Source organism: Bubalus kerabau, chromosome 15 (genome assembly GCF_029407905.1).
Source record: "Bubalus kerabau isolate K-KA32 ecotype Philippines breed swamp buffalo chromosome 15, PCC_UOA_SB_1v2, whole genome shotgun sequence".
Taxonomy (NCBI): Eukaryota; Metazoa; Chordata; class Mammalia; order Artiodactyla; family Bovidae; genus Bubalus; species Bubalus kerabau.
Window position 1 is genome coordinate 36,476,690 of NC_073638.1, and position 17,633 is coordinate 36,494,322.

Here is a 17,633-nt window from a genome sequence, read left to right on the forward strand (position 1 = left end):
AGCTTTCATTTTCAGTCCTTCCTTAAATTACTACATTTTAATAAGGATGTAAAATAAATACTAATAAAGTGATAGCTTTGCAAGTCCATAAAAAGGAAATTACCTGTGTGCTTAAGTAGTGTGTCTTGAGAATCACATCATGGCAAGATATGTCCAGAGCTGGGAATTAGAGCAAGTCTTTCAGAGTAAGGCACAGACTTTCTCTCAACATTATACTTAGCATTGTCCTGTTTAGAAACAAACAGAACACCTTTTTATTTTCAAATGTATACTGCTTTTTAAGCCACACATTTGTGGTGGATAGTATCCTCTTTTGCCAGTGTTTCATAAAGATTTTGCAAAGATGTGGGTGTTAAGCTGCAGAAATTCCAAGTTAGACTCAAAAACCTCTTTTTCATATTGTTGTATAGTTAAATTGTATTCTTCTAGTGTGTTCTTCTAAAATGGCTCACTTCCCTCTTTTACAAAATATTTATGGACTTTTTCTGTAATTCCTTGTTTTGATGATTATTGCCCAAAGAGACATCATTAATACAATGTGGAGGGTTAAGTCTAAACATCTCTTACACAAACTTGAACTATTATAAAATTGGTTCTTCTTATGGAATTCCAGTTGAGTTATTCCAAATCCTGAAAGATGATGCTGTGAAAGTGCTGCACTCAATATGCCAGCAAATTTGGAAAACTCAGCAGTGGCCATAGGACTGAAAAAGGTCAGTTTTCATTTCAATCCCAAAGAAAGGCAATGCCAAAGAATGCTCAAACTACCGCGCAAATGCACTCATCTCACACGCTAGTAAAGTAATGCTCAAAATTCTCCAAGCCAGGCTTCAGCAATATGTGAACCGTGAACTTCCAGATGTTCAAGCTGGTTTTAGAAAAGGCAGAGGAACCAGAGATCAAATTGCCAACATCCGCTGGATCATGGAAAAGCAAGAGAGTTCCAGAAAAACATCTATTTCTGCTTTATTGACTATGCCAAAGCCTTTGACTGTGTGGATCACAATAAACTGTGGAAAATTCTGAAAGAGATGGGAATACCAGACCACCTGACCTGCCTCTTGAGAAATTTTTATGCAGGTCAGGAAGCAACAGTTAGAACTGGACATGGAACAACAGACTGGTTCCACATAGGAAAAGGAGTTCATCAAGGCTGTATATTGTCACCCTGTTTATTTAACTTGTATGCAGAGTACATCATGAGAAACCTGGACTGGAAGAGACACAAACTGGAATCAAGATTGCCGGGAGAAATATCAATAACCTCAGATATGCAGATGACACCACCCTTATGGCAGAAAGTGAAGAGGAACTCAAAAGCCTCTTGATGAAAGTGAAAGAGGAGAGTGAAAAAGTTGGCTTAAAGCTCAACATTCAGAAAACGAAGATCATGGCATCCGGTCCCATCACTTCATGGGAAATAGATGGGGAAACAGTGGAAACAGTGTCAGACTTTATTTTTCTGGGCTCCAAAATCACTGCAGCTGGTGATTGCAGCCATGAAATTAAAAGACGCTTACTCCTTGGAAGGAAAGTTATGACCAACCTAGATAGCATATTCAAAAGCAGAGACATTACTTTGCCAACAAAGGTCTGTCTAGTCAAGGCTATGGTTTTTCCTGTGGTCATGTATGGATGTGAGAGTTGGACTGTGAAGAAGGCTGAGCGCCGAAGAATTGATGCTTTTGAACTGTGGTGTTGGAGAAGGCTCTTGAGAGTCCCTTTAACTGCAAGGAGATCCAACCAGTCTATTCTGAAGGAGATCAGCCCTGGGATTTCTTTGGAAGGAATGATGCTAAAGCTGAAACTCCAATACTTTGGCCACCTCATGCGAAGAGTTGACTCATTGGAAAAGACTCTGATGCTGGGAGGGATTGGGGGCAGGAGGAGAAGGGGACGACAGAGGATGAGATGGCTGGATGGCATCACCAACTTGATGGACATGAGTTTGAGTGAACTCCGGGAGTTGGTGAGGGACAGGGAGGCCTGGCGTGCTGTGATTCATGGGATCACAGGGAGTCAGACATGACTGAGCGACTGATCTGATCTGATCTGATTCTGTTTGAACACACTTGTACAAGGTGTTTTTTGATGTATGTGGATTAATCAATTCTGTGGGCTTGCAAAAACCTGCAAATGTTTACGGACACTAACACTAAATGTTATGTAAGATGTATTGAAAAGTTGCAAGACAGTCCCTGGCTTGAAAAATCTTTTGATGCTGTTGGGGAAGAGTTGGAGGTGCACATGATCCAAAGCTCAATTCTTTAATATAACATGTAACTAGGGGCTAATTATATAGGGAAGGCTAGGGATTTTCGTGTGTCAGAGTATAGACAGAGAGGTTATAGAGTTTATGAAGAACTTGGGCTTTGCAGGCTGAGGGATCAATGCAAGAGGCTCTGCAGGAGAATCAGCAAGCCTGGTAGATTAACCAGGCAGAGAGAGGCAAGGAAAGCAGTGAGACAAATAGTACCGACCAATTTGTATTAATATAAACAGAGGATGGGAAGGGGAGTCATGTGAGGGGAAAACTCTTGCAGGGAAGTCTTTACTTTTGAAAAAGAGTTTTTCAGGATCGGAAAGACACCAAAGCTTGGAGCTCGGATGAATGGGCAAACCCTTTTAGCGGGGCTAGTACTCAGCAACTTATACATAGTGGAAACTTTAAGGATAGATAATGTCTCAGAATATTGTGGTGGCCTTCAGTTCAGTTCAGTCGCTTAGTTGTGTCTGACTCTTTGCAACCCCATGGACTGCAGCACACCAGGTTTCCCTGTCCATCACCAACTCCTGGAGCTTGTTCAAACTCATGTCCATAGAGTCAGTGATGCCATCCAACCATTTCATCCTCTGTTGTCCCCTTCTCTTCCTGCCTTCAGTCTTTCCCAGCATCAGGGTCTTTTCAAATGAGTCAGCTCTTCGCATCAGGTGGCCAAAGTATTGGAGTTTCAGCTTCAGCATCAGTCCTTCCAATGAATATTCAATTGATTTCCTTTAGGATGGACTGGTTGGATCTCCTTGCAGTCCAAGGGACTCTCAAGAGTCTTCTGCAACACTGCACTTCAAAAGCATCAATTCTTCGGTGCTTAGCTTTCTTTATGGCCCAACTCTCACATCCATACATGACTACTGGAAAATCCATAGCTTTGACTAGATGGACCTTTGTTAGCAAAGTAATGTCTCTGCTTTTTAATATGCTATCTAGGTTGGTCATAGCTTTTCTTCCAAGGAGTAAGTGTCTTTTCATTTCATGTCTGCAGTCACCATGTGCAGTGATTTTGGAGCCCCCCAAAATAAAGTCTTTCACTATTTTCATTATTTCTTCATCTATTTGCCATGAACTAATGGGACTGGATGCCATGATCTTAGTTTTCTGAATGTTGAGTTTTAAGCCAACTTTTTCACTCTCCTCTTTCACTTTCTTCAAGAGGCTCTTTAGTTCTTCTTCACTTTCTGCCATAAGGGTGGTGTCATCTGCATATCTGAGGTTATTGATATTTCTCCCAGCAATCTTGATTCCAGCTTGTGCTTCATCCCACTCAGCATTTCTCATGATGTACTCTTCATATAAGTTAAATAAGCAGAACAATAAACAGCCTTTATGTACTCCTTTTCCTATTTGGAACCAGTCTGTTTTTCCATGTGCAGTTCTAACTGTTGCTTCTTGACCTGCATACAGATTTCTCAGGAGGCAGGTCCGGTTGCCTGGTATACCCATCTCTTTAAGAATTTTCCACAGTTTATTGTGATCCACATAGTCAAAGACTTTGGCATAGTCAATAAACAGTAATAGATGTAATAAACAGTAATAGATGTAAATAGTAATAAACAGAATAGATTTTTTCTGGAACTCTCTTGCTTTTTTGATAATCTAACGGATTTTGCCAATTTGATCTCTTCTTCTGCCTTTTCTAAATACAGCTTGAACATCTGGAAGTTCACAGTTCACATACTGTTGAAGCCTGGCTTGGAGTATTTCGAGCATTACTTTGCTAGTGTGTGAGACGAGTGCAATTGTGCAGTAGCTTGAGCATTCTTTGGCATTGCCTTTCTTTGGGATTGGAATGAAAACAGTGGCCACTGCTGAGTTTTCCAAATTTACTGGCATATTGACTGCACTTTCACAGCATCAGGCCTTAGAGAATTTCTATTTATAATGCATGTATTTGTTACTTCTCTTAGAAAACTGCTTCAGGAGTACACAGAAAGATGGCTAGTAGCACTGTAGTATTAATTTTCTCTGCTAAAGTCTTTATTATCACAGATTTGAATGGTTTTAAAGATTCTTTAGTATTTAAATATTTATTTTAAGATACGTCAGCAAAATTCTTATTTACTTAAAAAATATTCATACCAAAATCCTTATGTAAGAGGTCAGTGGTTCTAAATTTGTGAGTACATGAGCATAAAATTTTCTGCTTGCAGTCTTCTAAATACAAAAGTATAATATATATAATGTGCATGCATTATTATAAAATATTTGTATAAAATATATATGCAAATATTCTATGAACAGAACATCTGAGGGCTAGTGTAAAGTATACTAATTATAATGTAACTTACATGTGAAAGTAACATGATATTATTTTTTACCCATTTTAACTGCAATGTTAAATAATGGCCTCTTAGGTGCATGTTCTGTGCCTGTTATGGATGAGCTCGTATTCAGATATTCTTTGTAAAAGAGCTCTGAATACAGCTTGGTAAAGTGCCTCTCATTTCAACCATTGGAATAAAATGTATCACATCATTGTCCAGCCATGTCTGCCTGTCAAATGAAATATTATTTGTAAGGCAACAAACAAAAAGCCTCTCTCAGCATGTGCAGCTTTACACTTTGGTTTGTGGAACGGAGGACCATGTTGAAATCATCTGAGGTGTGGTACAGGGTGGTCAGTCTCGGAAATCCAGGGGGAGGGTGCCCAGCACATCGCTACCTTTCGTGTGTTGTTTTTCAGGAGATGACTGCAATCAGTCATCTCGCATATGGTTTGAAAAAGGCTTGTCTCGCTGGCAAGCAAACTGTTATTTAAGTATACAATCCACTCTACTACTGAAACAGTTTTGCCAAACTTATCCAAGTATTCTCACATGCTTAAAGATGGTATAAATATCATTTATTGCCAGCAGTTTTCTTCAGACTATATGGAATGTCTTCCTGCTGCCTGATCTAAGTGTCCCAGTTTACATTATGGCCTTTACTGCCTCTGTTTGATGGAGTGATCAGTAAAAATTTAATGACACTATAAAATAATAAAAATGTCATTAATTTACCACGGATCTTGGATGCAGTGGTTGTAAAGTTACATTAATAAACAGAATATTTTTTACAACAAAAAGCATTGTTACGTGGGAATGTATAAATAACACACATAAATTTAAGAGCAATTTTACTGTTAGCACACACATTATTATGGAATAGCCAATAAGTGTATAAAACATAGTATATAAAATTTTATTAAAATATACTGTGCACATCAAAAATTCAGCTTTTATCTAAGTGCAAAGAAAAGCCATTATTGTGTGCTTACTGTTTCATTGCTGTTCTTTCCCCATATCACAATTTTACATTTGTTGCCAGTAAGAGGAAGTTGATTTTTTTTTCCCTAGATGAAAACAAACCTCTTATTTTTTAGCTACCCCAAATTCATTCTCTCTCTCCACCGATGCAAAGACAGAATTGATCAATCTTGCTGTGGCATGAAGGGAAAAGTTGCTAATTTAATGCAAAGTTAAAAATAATGCCTGAGGAGTTGAATGGTTTGTTCAGTGACTCTAGAAATAAGGGATAATAATGCAGCAGTCTATCTGTCATCAGTGAGGCTGCCCCGTCATTGACTCTGATAATATGTGAAGATGATGGATGCTACCGTCTTGTGGCTTGTAACATTTAACATTCATCAGCTCTCACTAAAGGGGGCTTTATCATTTAAATATCTTTATTTAATATGCAACGTCTACCTCATACATCATAATTTCAAAGCACTTAGAGAGCCAACAGTCCTACAACACAGCAGAGCTGACTTTAATTTTTTTCAATAACTTTTATGTTGCTTGCATGTTTGTGACTGACAATGCATAAGTAAGTGTCTGATCATATCGCTGCATGTAAAATGCACGTTTCACTGTCATCTTGAAGACTGGGGATTTTTCCTGCCTGGGGGGTTGAGATTAAAATTAGCATTGAGGTGTTTTGTGTATATCTCCAAAATATCTACTTGGGAACTATATACCTCGTGAAAACTTGTTCAAGTGCATGGAAAACTTAGAGTTAAGAGCTTGCCACCCATCGTCTGCATTTCCGTATGGGGACATACCCATTGGCTCTTAATGGCCAGAAGTTGAGGGCCCCTTGGAACTAAAGAATCTTTAAACTTCTCTCTGTGCCCATGTCCACATCCTGTATTTACTAGGCTCGTGTTCAACCTCACTGGTAAAATCTTTGCTCAGCTCAGCTGCCCTGAGCTAACTTGTAGACATCAGACCCTCTTATCTCATGGTTATGTGGCTGGCAAATAAATATTCTGAGCTATTCTTTGAAGAAAAGAAGGAAATCTTCTGGGAGACTAGGTAGAAATTTATATGAAAGGGCATGGCTTTGCAGGGTCCTTCTTTAATCTCAAACACAAATGCTTAATATTACCAAATATAAAATGCAGCCCACTGCCCAAAACAGTTTTTATCATTGATTTATTTTCTGCCTATTTAACAAGTGTTTCATGGGATATTCTTCGTTGACTTCTATTCTGTCAAAATATTGATATTTTATAAGGAAACTATCTCTGCTGTAGATTATTTTTTCAATGAAGTCAGAGAAATGTATGACTTCAAAGACACTGAGAATGTGTTGTTGAATGTTCTGAATGTTTTTTGTTATGATTAAAAACAAGCTGATACTACTGAATTGTGAGAGCACTTCATTTTTTATAAAAGAAAAGATATTATCATCATGTAAGCTTTGTTGTCTTAGGATTTTACAAACCATGGCATGTAATTTTCCCTCTTCTCCTTCCTTGTCAAAATATTGATATTCTTTCAGGAACTTTATGATTTTATTTTTTTTTTTACTGAGAATATTTTCTGGTAAAATCAAAGAGAATGAATGACTAGGAAGGTACTTGAAATATGCATATTGATAGATAGCATGGTCTGTTGATTTTCAGAGAAAGTTGCTTTTCCCCCCATGAAAATACGCTAAAGGTTGTTCTTCCAAGAAGATTGCAGGTGTCACATCAAAACTCCCTTTGCATTTAACGTAGGGAAAGCATTCACATGCAAATATTTGAAATGCGAAACAATGTGATAAAACAAAGGTTGAATATTTTGCTGTCCCTGGTACTCCTCATCTTCACTTTCTTTTGCTTCACATCATGACAACCAAAAGTGCTACTCAGTAATCCACGTTGGCTGATTAAAAGCAGCTGTCCTCCCCGCAACAATGTGCGCAACTCCCGTATGGCTTGTGGTTGCTTTTAGCTGTGGCCTCTGCATCTGGATAATTTGTTCTTGTGCAGCCAGTGTTGTCACATAAGAAGATATCGGGGAACCATACTTAATTGGCTTTTTATTTTCACTGTTTTTTAAAATAAGTGTCATGTTTCAGAGGTTTCCCCACATACCACTTTTGTTAACTAATTAGTATTACCCAGTTGGGGAAATTCATGATTATAATTTTGTTGCCATCTTTCATAGAAATGGTGCTAGATTAAAGCAAGGTTTATACTGTATTTTCTTCCAACACAGATTTCAACATTACATGATGAAGGGGAACTGGAAGACTTCCTGCACAATTTGACTGATGGGAATTAATTATAGAAATATAATGATATTCAAAAATAATCATATTAGAGAGCACAAATGTAGTGAGGCTGTACAAATGAGACACAGCCTCTATCAAGTAATTGTATGTTTGCTCTTTAAGAATATTTCCAAGTTTCTAAACATCTTACAGAAGAGAACACTCAGAGTGTTTCCATCTAATGCCGAACATGCTCAGTACAGAACTAGGTCATTGAACAATAGACTGAACAGCAATCAGCACTCTACTGCTGCATAATGCATTAAGTATAACATGCAGAAACCATTCCCGGAGCTGGAAGCTGCTATTTCATGTCTGTAAATTCAAGCTGACATGACATTTAATATTGTTTCATAGTAATGAACAACAAGGTTTCATTCATTCATAAGCACAACACAAAGCCAAGTTTGAGTCTGGAGAGAAACAAGGAGGAGAGAAGGAGACACGTGCTGTTTTTCTGCAGACAAGAACACCATGTTAATGCTGGTCAATGAGCTCTCTGCTACTGATCCAGAGAGTGACAGAAGGCGAGTTCATTGTGATGCTTCAGACTACTGCTCCTAAAAGGACAGGTTAACAAGTAAAGCACCTTTGGGTTTTCCTAGTGTAATGGCAGAAGTGTCTAACTTTCCTGATTTAAGGGCTGGCCGGGAGTGATGTCCTGCTTCTCACTTACCAGGAAGTTACAGTTCAAACTCCTAAACAAAATACTGTATCAGTGCCGTCATCTAGTCTGCCTGCTTTGAAATATTTGTTTTTGAAATCTTCTTGCCTAAAATTCTGATTTGTATTTTTCCAGGAGTACCAATGCAAACTCTGATCTCTAAATGGGAAATTTCCCCTCCCCATTGGATAACAGTATATTCTAATGGAAACTGCTCTTTCAAATTTTGTGCTTTTGGCTCACACCTTTCAGTTGCATTCCTTTTAGATTACTGGAACAAATCCAACCGAGCGAAGAAGTGCAGTACAGCCCTGGCAGGTTTCCTGCCACAGATGTCCTTTCCTTAGAGCTACTATGGTTCAGGTGCTGTCAGCTCTGTTGGTGCCACAAACAGGCTTTAGTGGAATCTTCCTGAAAGATTTTCTGAGTTCCAGTTGGTCAGAAATGATGTTTGTAAATTCAAGTTTCATCCATTAAGCAAGATAGAAACTGGAAGGAAAAAGTGGCTGCTTTGGAAGCTAGAATAAGTCTCTGGTTATTCTTTCCTCTAGGAAAGAACACGCTTTGAAAATTTGGGGCCCCAGTTAACAGGAAAGTCAAGTGAAGATGGAAAGCTGGGCCCAGGTGTCATCGATCTTACCCGGCCAGAAGATGCAGAGGGTGAGTGGCTTTTCTGTAGCTCTTTTCTGCTGCTCTGTGTGTCTCTAGAGGTGCGCCCAAGTTAGATATAGGATCTTTATGGTCTTTCTTGGAAGTAACCAGATCAATTTTCTTGGCAAAACAGAAGAAATGTTAGTCTTCATTGTGTGTTACAGTTGAGGAATTTGAAATTCATGTAGATCCTGTTACTGAACACAGAGCAAAAAGAACTTTCTGCATTCCATTGAACAACAAAATTCTGTTTCAACCACCTCAAGACTTCCTTATTTATTTATTTTTTTTTAGGGACAAACTTACAAAGAAGGATTTTTTTTTTTAACCCCCATACAAGTGATTCCCAGGTGCAATCAAACCCTTCTGGAAACTAAATGATAGTATGAAGCAGATCTGGTGTAAAATTAATAATCGCTTGGGCAAGGCCCAGCCTGTGTCTGGATACTAACCTTTACAAAGTCTTTTGAAAATCTGGATGGTAAAGACCAGCTTGACTCTCACTGCGTTTACCCCCAGCAGTATCAATGCCTATCCACTCCTCTTTCCTTTTTGTTTGTTTGTTTGTTTTAAATGCACAAGCAGCGAATCAGCAGAAATTGCTCCCCAGAGGCTGGGTACAATTTATGAGTTAGGTCAGCACTTCAGTAGTAATGTTGCCTTGTTATTTACTGTGTCATCACAGAGTAGGGACTGGTTTTCCCTTTAGCTGTGCCTTTGGCAGAATCCCTCCCACCAGTCAGAGAAGATTAATTTGTTCTCTTCAGAGTAACACAATACTTCACCCATCTCGGGTCCCAGCTAAAGTCCTTTAGCTTGAGGAGAAGAATCTTACTGTTATCCCTTTTACTGGTATGATTTCTTCCAGGACCCTAATCCCTTGAAAATGTATAAAGACTTTTCATAGCAGCATCTGAACTAGGCATGGCTTTTAGTGATGGTTGGAGCCATCCTAGGCAGTTCAGAAGTCCCTGGCATGAGCACTAAGGGATGGGTAGTATCAGACGTTAGGAAGCACTCCAGAGAGTTTTCAGGAGGTAGGTTCTTCATACCAATAGGAGAGACTAATATTTAATGGAAGTCCTGGAGACAGGGTGTTAAACTCTGATTGGTTTGTGCATGTGTGAGAACAGGGAAGGAAGGAAAGAGAAAGGAAGAGGAGGAGGAGTGGGAGCAGAAGAGGAGGAATAAAGAGGACTCAAAAGCAGAAATCGCTCACTGTCTTTCATGAAAAATGTGTACTGAGAGCAGAGTGACACTGACATTTTTATAGGCACTTAGAGATACAGGGTCCCCCCTCCACCGGCCGGTGAGGACTAAGGTTCGGTAGTTTAGGGAGTCAGTTATTCAAGTGTGGCCCATCTCAATTTTGTTGGAAGATGATGCTGTCGAGTACCTCATTTTTGACCAGACACAATGAAATAATACTTTTCATCACTTTGGAGTATTCAGTCTGTTCTTTTTTTTTTTTTTTTTTTTGGTAGACTAGGAGTTAGAGCATTCTGCCACCTTATCCTTGTTCTGAGTTTTCTTAATGTCATTCATCTTTCTTCACTTAGTGTCTTAACTGTGTTGTTCAGTTGCTCGGTTGTGTCCGACTCTTTATGACGCCACGGACTGCAGCATACCTGGTGTCCCTTCTTAACTGTACAATGGGTATAAAGTCATTTGCCTCTCAGTAATGTTAATAATCTAATTGATGATATCATATGCTTGGTAAGTTAAAAGTCATAGTCAGAGTTATTAGCCATTATGAAAAGAAAAAATAAAAGGCTTAACTGTAGAGAAACATATTATGTAGAAGCTTCTTTGGAACTTCCATTCAATTCAAACACAGATTGTTTGGATTCAAGCTAATTTCCTAATTACTATGCTTTTTTTAAACAAACATTTATTAAGCATTTATATTCCAGAGAACGTGCTAAGCTTTTAACCCATATTTTCTCATGTAAATCATATACAACTATGTAAAGAAGGTATTTTTTCCCATTTTACAGATGAGAAAATTGAGGCTGAGAATAGTTAAGTAACTTGCCACAGGTCATATAGGTAGTAAGGGCAGAGGTGAGAGTTGATCCTAGGCAAACTGACTCCAGAACCCAAGCCGTTAAGTACTGTGCTCTCCTGCACCCCTTGTATATACAGATGCATAAGTGGTGCCTTCATTTTTCTGAACAAACTCCTTGTGACCTTTCTCAGTATGGCCCATTTCCTCTCCCCTAAATATAGCAAGTCATGCCATGCGCCCGCTCTCGTGTTACTCTGTCACACATAACAGCAATGCCTGATGAGTGTAATAGTAGAAGGCCTGTAGTGGCCCAGGAGCTTAAGGAGCGTGTGAAAACCTCCCTTCAGAAGCTTGCCCAGAGTTGCCATTGAGACCTCGTGTGCTTTTGGGGGACTGTGAGTTCATGAATGGAGTCAAGTTACCTGCTCTAATATCGACAGAAGTGGAGCGCCTTTGTGAGGACTGCTGGGATGGGTAGCAGCCTTCTGCTGACTTCAGGATATTTCCTGGCATCTGTTCAAGCGCAAGCTGATTGCAAAGCCTGCTGGAGTTTCAGTTCATATTAAAGTCAGAGTAGATAACAGGTACACATAATACTTTCTCCACTTTGCTAGTAAGAAGGAACTGAAGTGAAAGAATATTAAAAAATGTATTCACTCTTTCATTCAGTCTTAGTCTAAAAACAAACAAACATTTCTTGAGTGCCTGTTCTGTGTGCCAGTCCCCGAACTACACACTGGATAAACCAAAGGAAGCAAAACAAGTATGTTCCTGACCTCTTAGAACTTAAAGTATAGTGAAGGAAGATGGAAGATTAAAAGGGAAATGCATAGATAATAAGGCAGATATAATTATCACTGAGAAAAGTATTAAGAAGATCAAGACTTCTTTGTTCCCCACAGAGGTTCAGAGTGGAAGCTACTTAAGTAAGCTCCACTGCCAAGTGAGTTTTAAGCTATGGCTCAGGATGCCATCCCTTCTTTGTTCACACATGATCTGGCTTTGAACAATTGAGATATTTTTCCAGCTTTATTGAGATAGAATTGACATATAACCTTGGTGCAAATTTAAGGTATAAACTGTGATGATTTGAAAACACATATATATTGGGAAATGATTATCACAATAAGGTTAGTTAGCACCTCTATACCTCACAAATTATCTTTACTTGATGAGAAAATTAAAAACCTACTCTCTTAGCAATTTTCAAGTGTATAGGCAGTAGTTTTAACTATAGTCACCCTGCCATATATCAGATCCCCAGAGCTTATTCATCTTATAACTGGAAGTTTATACTCTTTGAACAATATCTTTCCATATCCCCTTCCTCCCAGTCCCTGGAAATCACCATTCTATTCTCTGTTTTTATGAGTTTAGCCTCTTTTGATTCCATGTATGTGTGAGATTATATAGCATTTGTCTTTCTTGTCTGACATCATTTAGCATGTGCCTTCAAGGTCATCCATCTTGTTGCTAGTGGCAGGGTTTTCTTTTTTTATGGATGAATAATATTTTTCACATTCAAAAATATAAATGTATAAAACAATCTCTTTATCCTTCATCTGCTCATGTATACTAAGGTTGTTTTCTATGTCTTGGCTATTGTGAATAATGCATAATGGCAGTTTTAAGGGGCTCTCCCCTTCCTCTGGGGCTTCGCTGGTGGCTCAGATGGTAAAGAATCTGCCTGCAATGCAGGACACCCAGGTTCGATCCCTGGGTTGGGAAGATCCCCTGGAGAAGGAAGTGGCTACCCACTCCAGTATTCTTGCCTGGAGAATCCCAGTGGACAGAGCAGAGGAGCCCAGCGGGCTACAGTCCATGGGATTGCAGAGTCAGACACGACCAAGTAACTAAAATCCCTTCCTCTGCTTTCACCCCGTTCTCCTGTGTGGCATCTGAAGTGACTAAAGTAAGCCTGGCTTCACAGGACAATGTCTGCCAGTTGTGAAAATGCCAATATCACTTAGTAAGCAATTTGTAGATCTGCTTCATAGTTTTGAGCATAGAAGTAGCAGGGAAAGGTCACCAAAAGAGGCAGCTGTGCATGTGTATTAACCACTCATCAAAATCAAATGACAAAACCGTAAGCCAAGAAAACAGAAATTAAAAATATAAAAGGCAAATGTCTTCAAAATTTTATTTTTAAAGTCCAGCTGTTATTTGGCTTGAATATGACAAGACAGCATTTCTTGTTCACCATGATATTTATAAAACTACAAACTCATAGTGCTGGGGGCTTAGGAAACGTGTTTAAGGTCTTGTTATACTTTGGAGCATTTGATGGCTTTGTTTGTATTGAACTCACAAAATTGTTAGCTCCTATGTAGGGCATGTAAGGAAGAAAGGACTCAATTAATTGAGTCTGTCACCATGTATTAAGAATGACAAACAGATGTTTAATTTTTTATGGACTTTTCATTTGGCATTTCCCCACTCCTTGTTCTCCTTAGGCAAGAATGCAGTTCTTATCCCAACCCTACTAATTTCACCGTTGCAAAGTATAGTAGAAAGGGCTCTGGTCTGGTTATTGGGAAATTTGGACTAAAGTCCTTTGCTAAATAGAGGCAAATAAGTGACTAATGCCTCTGGGCTTAACTTTGTCTTTTAAAGGAGGTATGTTGGATTCTGTTATCTCTAGCGGTGTTGCGTAGGTGTCGCTTCAGTTGTGTCCTACTTTTTGCAACTCTGTGGACTGTAGCCTGCCAGGTACCTCTGTCCATGGGAATCTCAGAGGCAAGAATACTGGAGTAATTGCCATGCCCTCCTCCAAGGGATCTTCCCAACCCAGGGATCGAACCCACGTCTCTTATGTCTCCTGCATTGGCAGGGCGGTTCTCTACCACTAGCGCCACCTGGGAAGTCCTCCATTAATTTCTAGGGTCCCCTCCAAATGCAAGATTGCTATTAGGGCCTTCATGAAACAGAACGTGATTCTTATACGAAAGGTGATCTGTCCACAATAGCTTTCATTTAGTTTTTATTTCTTTTTTTTTCAGAGAAATAAAAGAGGAGACCAATACCTTTGGGAGTGTATTTGCTCCACTTCCTGAATTGAATTTTTGAGTCCCTTGATCTTTTCTATTAATGAGATCTCTCTGGTAGTATTTCCCAGTTACTTTCACAGGTGGACGCTCCCTTTCTCTTTTCCTTCTCTTCCCCCAGCAAAAATAGTGGTAGCTTACCTCTTTTTTTTTTTTTTTAATGTATTCTTTGCATTCTGTTTCTTCTCTCTCATACACTTTTATTTTTTCTGTTTTTTTTTTTAAATAGCTTAGATAAGAAAACATTCTTCTAACACTTCTTTTAATTCTTGAATTTAATTACCGTGTCCCAGTCGCAGAGGGAGGCCACACCTCATTTTGATGTGGAGCATAGTAGAATATGAGCTCTAAAAGGGATGAACTCTGAGAGTGATTATCATTAGGCAGGCTTTTGGGCCCTGGATTGGAACTGTAATGATGTGCTGTCCTCCATGTATTAAAAACTTGCATTGATTTGAATGGAAATGGATACGTGCACCAAGAATAGCCCCTTTTAGAAAACAGTTGCTCTCAGATTTGCTTAGAAAGATTTTATAGATTTGTACTGAATTTGTGAGTTGGATCCAAGCCAAAATGGCCTTAACCCTCTGAAAGCTTCATTTTTTTGTGTGAACTTCTGATTGCTTCTAAGTTTTAAACCTCGATAGCTTTATTTTTGTCAACCTAAGCTCTCTGTTTATAGACAAATAACAGAGACTGGAACTTTTCCTTTTTCCTTAAAAAATGTACCACTTAATGTGAATGTCTTCTCTTAAAAATCCTGCTTACCCTTTGATCCATACTTTGGGAAATCTCTGAAGCTTTTCTCATTTCCTTCCTCGTCCCCGGATCTTTACTCCTGGCAGAGAAGGAAGATTGACTTGATGATACAGGGCTCATCCAAGGCAGCAGAGGCAAACCAGAATATAATCTAGGGACGGATTTAAAGGCTACATCTGCTTATACTTTGGAATGTAAGGGTCATTATTAGTTCAAGCCCACCAGATAGAGTGGTGGGCTTGTTATGTTGTTCACATAACAACACTTAGATTCTCAGAACTGGAATAAAGGAGAGACATGTAATCAGAGTGACAATTCCATCCAAGAAATCCCTTTCTATATCCCTGACAAGTAGTCATCTTACTTCTGTTCAAATGTCTCTAATAGTCTAATGACAGAAAACAGACTACTTCTTGAGAAACTCACTCTAGTTCTAATTATTAATTCTTTGTTATTTGTCTTTGCTTTTTTACAACTTCTATTCATTGGTTCTAGTCTTACTTTTGGATTCCAACAAGATGAGGCCTACAATTTCTCTACAAGACACTCCTTCAGATACTTCCTAAAGGGTTAGGAAACTCAACTTCCATTTGTTCCATTCTAAGTAAGTCACGAATTTTCTTATCTGTAGTTGAAGAAGTTTGTCTAGGTAATTTTTAGTCTACAATTCTTTAACGCTTTTTCCTACTACCATACAATTGAAATCATTCACCTTAAGTCAGCCAGAATGTAACAAGTGTAAAATAAGGACCACGTCATCTTTAATATAAGTGAAATTATCATTGAAATATACCAGAGATGAGATGTCTTTGTCCAAGAAGGTATCTAAGTACTAGACTGTATACCAGGAATAAAACATGGGGAACTATACATATTAAAATTTTTTAAAAATCCAGGTAAATGAGAAGGGAGTGCTAGCCAGAACCTTGCTATGGACTCCCTGGTCTGGCCTTCCAGAGGTTTCCAGGCATCTTAGGGAAATAAATAGGCAAAGAAGTCTATATGGAGCCAGCAGGCTGAGGTCTGAGGCCAGGATGTGTGGCCAGGGAGACCTAGGACATGGTGAAGACTAACAGCCACAAAGGCTGGGAGATAAGCAGAGTTCAAAAAGCCCTCTGCTTTGGACTAAGTCTGTGGTATGAGTATCACAAAAATGTATTTTACTGTGGATATAAACGGTTTTAGAGGATCCTGTGCACCAGTTTATATCAGCACTATATATAAAGTGCAGCTCTCTTAAACAAGCAAATAAACTTCTCTTAAAGAAATATATTTGCTATGTCTTAAAAGCTCCCAAATAACTTTTAATGTTGGTAGAAAACAATTTCCATTGAACTCTCGAAGTGATGGATCGTCCTGATGGGACAAGAGAGGGAAATGTCAAGATTCTTGTATAACTCCATCCCCTAATACTCCATAAAGAGAACTCAACCTACTTCTCAGAGTTGCTTAAGCTGGAAAGCCCAATCAAAGACGCAGCATCCCCTTAGTAAGGATCTTAGCTCGAAGAGCTGATTATTTTTCTTTAGGCTGCCTTCTTTAAAGAGGCGTCATTCACACACACACACACACACACACACACACACACACACACACACACACACAATTATCTAGTTTTCTAACTGAATATCCTCTGTTCTGGGGAAGAAATGCTTGTCTATGCCATTACTGAATCACACAGAGGTACCCCTGCCCCCCTATCTTGCTATAGCAACTGGGTGGCAAAAGATTTAGTGCTATCTACCATGAAAATGAGACCCAGGACAAGAGCAGCAGCATATGTTCCCAATGGGATTGGGAAAGTGAGTCTATGCTTCCTCAGCAGTATGTGCATCTGCTTCACATAAACCAGCATATTAGAATAAACGCTGGCTGATAGAGGTCTGTCTGCCATGTCTGGACTGTGTAGTGACTGACTGTTGAAGTGTTCCCTGTTCCAGAATCCTCTTCTCTTGCCAGCAAGAGCTGCTTAATTTCCCGTCTCCTGGCTACAGAATTCAGCCCAACCTTAGCCCGGTGGACCTCAGGCTTCCTTGGCCTCCCATGTTATTTCACACGGTAAAGAGTCTGCCTGCAATGCGGGAGACCAGGGTTTGATCCCTGGGATAGGAAGATCCCCTGGAGAAGAATATGGCAACCCACTCCAGTATTCTTGCCTGGCAAATCCCATTGGATGGAGGAGCCTGACAGACGGTAGTCCATGACATCACAAAGAGAATCAACTGAATGACTTCACTTTAGGCTGATGGAATTTAAAGAGCCTCAGGGGCAATTAGTGTGCTCTTTAAGTTATCTCTGTTTAAGGTCAGGATTGAATTTGAGACCAAACTTTTTCTTTTTTTTTTGATTGATCCTTTCCTTCTTTTCAAATTCTGATTATTTTGCTTATCCTCCAAATCCAATAACCACCCAGTTCTCTGGTTTTCTGTTATTGACTTCCTATCTTTTTTTCTTTAAGAAATTCTTATCTTTGACTATTTCCTTCTTATAGATTTATTGTCTCATTTTACTCTGCTTGCCTATCACTGTTTGTTTACACATATGATCTCTCATTTCATAATCTTCAGAAGTGATACTCTGTAGACTTCTCAGGTGGCACAGTGGTAAAGAATCTGCCTGCCAATGCAGGAGATGCAAGAGACATGGGTTCGATTCCTGGATCAGAAAGATCCCCTGGAATAGGAAATGGCAACTTACTCCAGTGTT

At 39.2% G+C, this 17,633-nt stretch overlaps 1 protein-coding gene across 37 annotated transcripts in view; it reads left to right on the forward strand.

The window, feature by feature from the left end:
* Positions 1-17,633, forward strand: part of SOX6 (SRY-box transcription factor 6) — a 711,458-nt gene that overhangs the window by 657,714 nt on the left and 36,111 nt on the right. For all 37 annotated transcript variants that reach the window (XM_055548488.1, XM_055548501.1, XM_055548492.1 and 34 more), the window contains one exon: positions 9,017-9,125. In XM_055548488.1, the coding sequence (XP_055404463.1) occupies positions 9,017-9,125 (109 nt within the window). The remainder of the gene's footprint in view (positions 1-9,016; positions 9,126-17,633) is intronic.